Consider the following 6,775-nt stretch of genomic DNA (forward strand, 5'->3'; position numbering starts at 1 on the left):
ATACCAAACTGTCATACAATTTTTATTCCTACATCATTCTGATTGATCACAACCAAACCTACTATCAGTGGACACATCCAAATGTAAGCGCCTGTTCTTGACAACTTTTAATCGATCTAAAAATAGCAACTTGCTGGGCCCTTTGCCGCCAACAGACACTGTTTGGCCTGTAGGTAAAATGTACAATGTATTTTCTGATTTGTGCACAAAAGCTTTTTTTCTTTTTTCTTTTTTTTAACATAACAATGTTTAATGTCACTGTATGGTTAAAAGACCATGGTCATATTTGTAAAAAAAATGTTAAATTAGAAAATAAATAACATTTTGATTCATGATTTTTCCTACACCTGTGCTAAAAATAAGAAATAAAAATGTCGGGTATATAAGTCACTCAAATACAGCTAGGTATGAATGGCTCGGTTTGAGTTTGTTGCAGTTGACCCTGCACAATGCGACATATCATGTTTTTGTTGAACAATTTTGACGTCACCCCTCCCATAGGGTGACGTATTTCACAACTTCCTGTGTTACACAAACTCTGTGATGACCAATTTTGACGTCACCCCTCCCATAGGGTGACGGATTTCACAACTTTCTACAGATGAACAATGTTGCCTTCACCCCTCCCATAGGGTGACGGATGTCACAACTTCCTGTGTACACAAACTGATGACGTATTTCACAACAAAATGGCGCTGCCCATGGTCAACCTCTAAACTATCCGTATAGAATGGGGGCGTCCTCGCCCCCATAATAATGTAGCCCTCAGCGGTTAGAATAGCTGTCATTAAATGTCCGTGACAGTGTTGTGTGACCTGAGGCTTGACTTGCATTATAAGCGCCGCTTCCCTCGCCCTCCACACCAATAACCAATTCTCACTCCCCCCCCCCCCTCCCATCACCCGACCCTTTCCCTCGCGTCTCCCTCCCCCACGTGTCGCTGCCTCAACCCATCGCCATCCATTTACTGGAGCATCATAGTTTCTTTTCCACCGCCTCCATCCCAACAAATTAACACCCCCCCCCCACACACACCCACCTTACAATTACCATCACCCCTAGCCACACAGCTGCCTGATCCTGCCTCATATATAATACTTCTCGGTCTTTCAGAATGTAGATTGTGCGCAGTTCCCAGAGCCATCGCAGGTAAGCTTCACTTGATACATATATGAGGCTTTGCCAAAACGTGCTGGGGGGGTGCTTGGACATTTGTGACAAACTAAACCTTTTCAGTTGATTATTCTTTGGTTTTAAGTGATACATTAGTCTTTGATGAACACATTTGTGTAATAAAAGAATGGTTTGTGCATTTGGGAAATGTGTACTGTTTGATAATATGCCATGATACGCCAATTTTGAGAAAAGCCACATGTGGAACAAAACTGACCACAGAAGCCATTAATATCATTTCATACAACTGGTGTTGATTTATTTCTAGTGAACAGACCCTGCAGATGAAAATATTCCTTCCCCCTGCTAACCCAAATGCATTTTTTCAGCTTTGACTACAATAATTACAAGGACATAAATGTCTCCTCCTGAATCGTAACACGGACTTTAACAGAACCATGTCCGAGATAAGTGATTTCTCCACATTTGGTCACTAAAATCACGCGGGACAAAAACTGGCCAGAGGATCGTATTTTTCTTCCTTCAAATTTGCCTTCAAAAGTAGCAAGCAGTTATTAAAAGCTAATTCAATTCGTTGGGAGAAGAATTATGTGTCAAACGATACAAAGTGTCAGACGTTATACCTTACGCTGAACAGACAGTAAAATATTTTCTTACCGTTACGGCTCGTCGTCTCCATGATTCCAGAGATACTGTAGCAATCTCTGATGATTCCAATCGAATCGGTGACGGGAAACGCCATAGAAGCAAAGCTAGTGGTTTCCACGTTTTAGTATCAAATACTCGCAAAACTTCTTTGTGAAAATTGCAAAAATAACAAAATGTGTCATTAAACTCCATCGATTTGTTTAGCTGCTAGATACAATAACTTCGCAAATTCTGACTCATATGCAGCACACTGCTTTTATTTCCTAGAATACAAAACTATCGTTTTCATCCAAAATGACGGCTATTCAAAGCACCAAGACCGGCGAAAATCGATCCTGTAAACAAGTTGGTCTGCGGACATGAGTCCTTCGAAAAAAAAACGGGTATTTACTGGGCGAGTTTTTCGGTAAATTCTGGTTCTAATTACGATTGTTGCACATTCTACAAAGAGTTGCATGCATAGACTTTGAAATACGCAGATTAAATGCAGTGATGCAGATCTGACATGAAAAATCGAAAATTCCCCGAGGGCACCAAAATGTCCAACATTTTTTGGGGCCGTTTCCGGTGTATGTTTGAAACATTTTATTTTTTTATTTAACATTCACAACAACAACAGGCTTCAAAACATTAAAAAAGCATTCATCAAACTCCCTTTTTCAAAGCACAATACATGTAAACATGTTGGGGTAATCCAGTTAATTACACTTGCTTTCCAAACACACATGGGGTCCGAAATGGCACCTTTTGGCAAAGCCTCATATAATTGTTACTTGATACAGTTTTAAGACCTTTACATTTATTGAGAAAAAGAAACAGGTCGTATAATACGGGTGTTGCTTTTTACAAAAAAAATTATGAGAAATATGACCAGTTAGACAGGTGACTCTCTACGTGCATGGGCACATTTTGTACTTTGGGTTACATCATCATCATCATCATCATCATCATCATCATCATCATCATCATCATCGTCGTCGTCGTCGACGTCGTCGTCACCATCATCATCATCATCATCGTCATCATCACCACCACCACCACCACCATCATCATCATCATCGTCGCCATCGTCGTCGTCATCGTCGTCGTCATCATCGTCATCAGCATCGTCGACATCGTCGTTGTCGACGCCGTCATCGTCGACATGGTCAAATGGAAACAAGGTCGATACAGGCTTCTGTTCACAAACGGACATAACTACCCCACATCTATCAAAAAAACATCCTGCAGACTTTTTTTTCGAAAACTGATAATTCAAGGCGAACTAACCAGGGAAAATGCAAACTGCAGAAACGACAACTACACCACCGCCACCACCAACACCACCACCAACACCACCAAAAACAACAACAACAACAACAAAAGGCAGCACACTCACAAGGGAAAATGAAACATATTACGATCATCTGTATAAGTATGCCATAATTGCCCTCTCGTTGCCACTGTTAGTTCAAGCCAATTACATACTGACCTGGCATTTCTCTTTATGTGGTGATGATGACTGCTGTTTTTCAGATCACATTGTGGGATTTGTATCGCCTGCTTTCAGTGTCGCCACGATGACCAACATTGCCAGTCTCCCTCTGCTCGTTTTGTGCACCGGTAAAGACTCTTTTTATTCGTGTTTTGCTTGTATTGTTGTTTAATCCAAAAACAAAGAGACTGCCAACGTTCCAAAATTCAGAAGCAAAAAACAAGAAAGGTATGTTGTTGGAACGTTGTTATTGACAAAACACAACGTTACAGTCACAAATATATCATTCGCTTGGCTTCCCTGCGAGCGGGCGAAAATTCCATCAAGATAATTTGTTGTGACTAATTGTTGTCTGTTCACTTAAAAGACCGTTGAGTCCATAATTATATGTGTGATTGTAACGTATTTTGTCAATAAGAATGTTCCAGTAACTTATACCTTTCTTGTTTTCTGATTTGTTTTTGATTTTTTGTGAATTGTTGTAGTTTTTTGGCACAATTGTTCATTGTTTGTTATGGGGAGGGGTATAATGATTGCCTTATCTGTAATTTTCTCAAGAAAGTTGGGGACATTATACCCCAATGGAACTGTGTGCAGCAACAGGGTCAAGCTATCCCACCACTTGGTCAAATACCAAAACTTAACTCTCTGAATGCTAGCCGTGTTGAGCTTGAATTGGTTGATGAAATGATATCTTTAAAGCCAGTTGTCGCTTTTACAAAATTAATTAACCAAGAAATCAACACTGATCACTAAGACCACCCGAGCTGTTTATTTTGTTGGAACGTGACAAAGTAGGGGGGTGCCGGCCATATCCCATGTAGAACCCTGGCCAGATCTGAAATGAAGAGGGGAACTGTTCACGGGGGAAAGAGTGTGCCTTAAGGATAAATAACACCAACTTGATCATACATGTACTTGTAACACCAAGCCTCACTCCCTTGGTGTTACGCAGTGTTGGTGTGGCACACCAGCCTAGGCACCACATCAACAGCAAGCTTTCGAGAGGCAGTATTGGAGAGCATCCTTGATGAGCGGTCCTCCCGCGTGCGTCCTGACGGTCCGGAGAGTGGTTCCCCCGTGTCTATCAACATCAGTTACAGCCTCACCAGCATCAGCAAAGTCGTAAGTATCAGTTACAGCCTCACCAGCAACAGTAAAGTCGTAAGTATCAGTTACAGCCTCATCAACATCGGCAAGGTCGTAAGTATCAGCAGCGAAACTGCAAAGGAAAATATGCACTGTTCTGCAATGGACCGAAGAGGCGAAACAGACGTAATGAAGAATATGCTTGCGGTTTGCTTTTATTATGTTCGTACTCAGGATTTCTGTTTTTTTCGATTCAATGTGTTAACAAACATGTCTCCCTCTGAGCCAAACAAAAAGTGATTGTTTATTATTTAAGTACAATGTTAATCAACAACCAATTACGGTATGTGTCTGTGTTTAGTTTAGATGCTGAAAGCAGTGTTCTGTTCGTCACAGGAACTGTCGACCGGCTTGTTCGAAACAGTTGGCTATCTGCAGCTTCAGTGGAAGGATCCGCGTTTGGCTTTTCGATCCGGCTTTGCTTCGGCCATCAGAGTCGATCCCGCAAGCATTTGGACACCAGACATCGAACTGTATAACTCGTGAGATATACTTCTTATGTCTGCTTTACACGTATGTTTATGATTGGGGGGGTGGGGGGTGGGGCGGGTAGCTCAGTTGGTATAGCTCTGGACTTAAAATCCTAGGGTCGCGGAGTGGAATCTGGGCCGGGACGGACACGGGTCAACGTTATGAGCAGACCCAGGGACGTATCCGTGTCCCACCCTCGACACCAGATATCGAGCTGTATAACGCGTGAGATATACTTCTTATGTTTGCTTTATATGTATGTATATAATTATATTTTTGTGTGAAATAATTATGCTCCATTCTGTTCACTCAATATTTCAATCGGCTCTGAAAATGGTGTGATGTACCAAATAGGCATTTTCTGTGAAAAGTTCTGTCTCGGCCTATTTTCGACACCGTCAACCACACCCACGCCCACGTCCACACACACCCACGTCCACACACACCCACGCCCACGTCCACACACACCCACACCCACACAGTCTAATGTCGGATGACTATGTCTTCCTTGCTCAACTTACCCTCGATGATTTTCCCACATCCGCCAGTTTAAAAATTATTACAAATTAGTTCCCTCTTTGTCTAGACTTACCTTGCGGTTTCAGGGCTCCCCCGGGTCTAACAATTCTGAACAGAAAGAATGTGGCCATTGTATATCCCAGTGGTGAGGTGCTATGGATACCAATGGTGGCTCTACCCAGTGTCTGTGACATGACTTCTGACGTCGTTCCTGCAACGTTTAACTGCACGCTCCTGTGAGTCTTATTTTGCGTCAGTGTGGAGGGGGGGGGAGAGGGGAAATGTGTGTGTGTGTACGTGTGCGCGCGCGTGTGTGTGTGTGTGTGTGTGTGTGTGTGTGTGTGTGTGTGTGTGTGTATTAGCGTGTCTGTCTGTCTGTCTGTCTGTCTGTCTGTCTGTCTATATGTGTGCGTACGTGCGTGCGTGCGTTCGTGAGTGCATGTGTGTAGGAGAAGGTTGTGTGTGTGCGCACACACGTATGTGCGTGCGTGCGTGCGTGCGTGCGTGTGTGTGTGTGTGTGTGTGTGTGTGTGTGTGTGTGTGTGTGTGTGTGTGTGTGTGTGTGTGTGTGTCTGTGTCTGTGTCTGAACGGGGGTTCGGGGGTAGGGGGGGTGTGGGGGGGGCGGTCGTCCGTCCGTGTTAATTTTGCATGTCGGTCTCTCAATATGCCAATCTGGCTACATTTCCCTCCCCCAAGATGAACAGACGTTACATTTCCTCCTTAAATAGTTTGCATTTCTTGTGTTCATCGTTGCGTCGTTCACAGGTTTGGGTCTTGGACGTTCCCGGGCTTCGATGTGGATGTTGGCGTGTCACATCTAGCTGTTGAACTGAGTGACTACATTCCCAACCGCAGCTGGGAGGTGGTGAATACCTCTGCGAGTCGGAGAGTTAGCTATTATTCCTGCTGCCCAGAACCCTACCCGCTGGTTTCATTCTCCATTGTTATCAAACAGAAAGCTTGACTGATGTCTGTTGTCAGTGATTTCCCGAACCATTGTTTTTCAAAGTAATGCGTGAGAAGTGTGGTTTGGAACAGAAAATTATCATTCTCTTTGTTCAGACCCTTAAATGTCGGCAGTGGACCGTTTTTTTTATATTGATTTGATTTTTGAACAGAAAATAAATGCGCTTTCGAATTCGCTTGGTAGGCTTGCTAGATATGCAGTGTCAGCAGGTTGGACAGAATCTTATTATTCTTGTTAACCATAATCCAAGGTGTCGATTTTTTTTCTCCGCTATTCAGAGCAATCAGGACCGATTACTGATCTGCGTGTATTCATGGCGATGGTGTGCGTGGTACTGTGATCCGTTAAAGTGCGCTGTCTCGCTCAGTACCGCCGACTTCAGCACTAGAGGTTTCTGTCGGGGTTACCCCAC

General features: G+C 43.3%; 1 protein-coding gene across 1 annotated transcript in view; it reads left to right on the forward strand.

The window, feature by feature from the left end:
- The first annotated feature begins 1,078 nt into the window (after window positions 1-1,078).
- Window positions 1,079-6,775, forward strand: part of LOC138955078 (acetylcholine receptor subunit alpha-type acr-16-like) — a 6,293-nt gene continuing 596 nt past the window's right edge. Inside the window, exons 1-6 of the mRNA XM_070326787.1 lie at window positions 1,079-1,149; window positions 3,298-3,384; window positions 4,212-4,381; window positions 4,742-4,887; window positions 5,482-5,631; window positions 6,162-6,775. The exon at window positions 6,162-6,775 is cut by the window's right edge and continues 596 nt beyond it. Of these exons, the coding sequence (XP_070182888.1) occupies window positions 3,342-3,384; window positions 4,212-4,381; window positions 4,742-4,887; window positions 5,482-5,631; window positions 6,162-6,360 (708 nt within the window). The 5' untranslated portion in view covers window positions 1,079-1,149; window positions 3,298-3,341 and the 3' untranslated portion in view covers window positions 6,361-6,775. The remainder of the gene's footprint in view (window positions 1,150-3,297; window positions 3,385-4,211; window positions 4,382-4,741; window positions 4,888-5,481; window positions 5,632-6,161) is intronic.

This window comes from Littorina saxatilis, unplaced genomic scaffold, assembly GCF_037325665.1.
Source record: "Littorina saxatilis isolate snail1 unplaced genomic scaffold, US_GU_Lsax_2.0 scaffold_1291, whole genome shotgun sequence".
NCBI lineage: Eukaryota > Metazoa > Mollusca > Gastropoda > Littorinimorpha > Littorinidae > Littorina > Littorina saxatilis.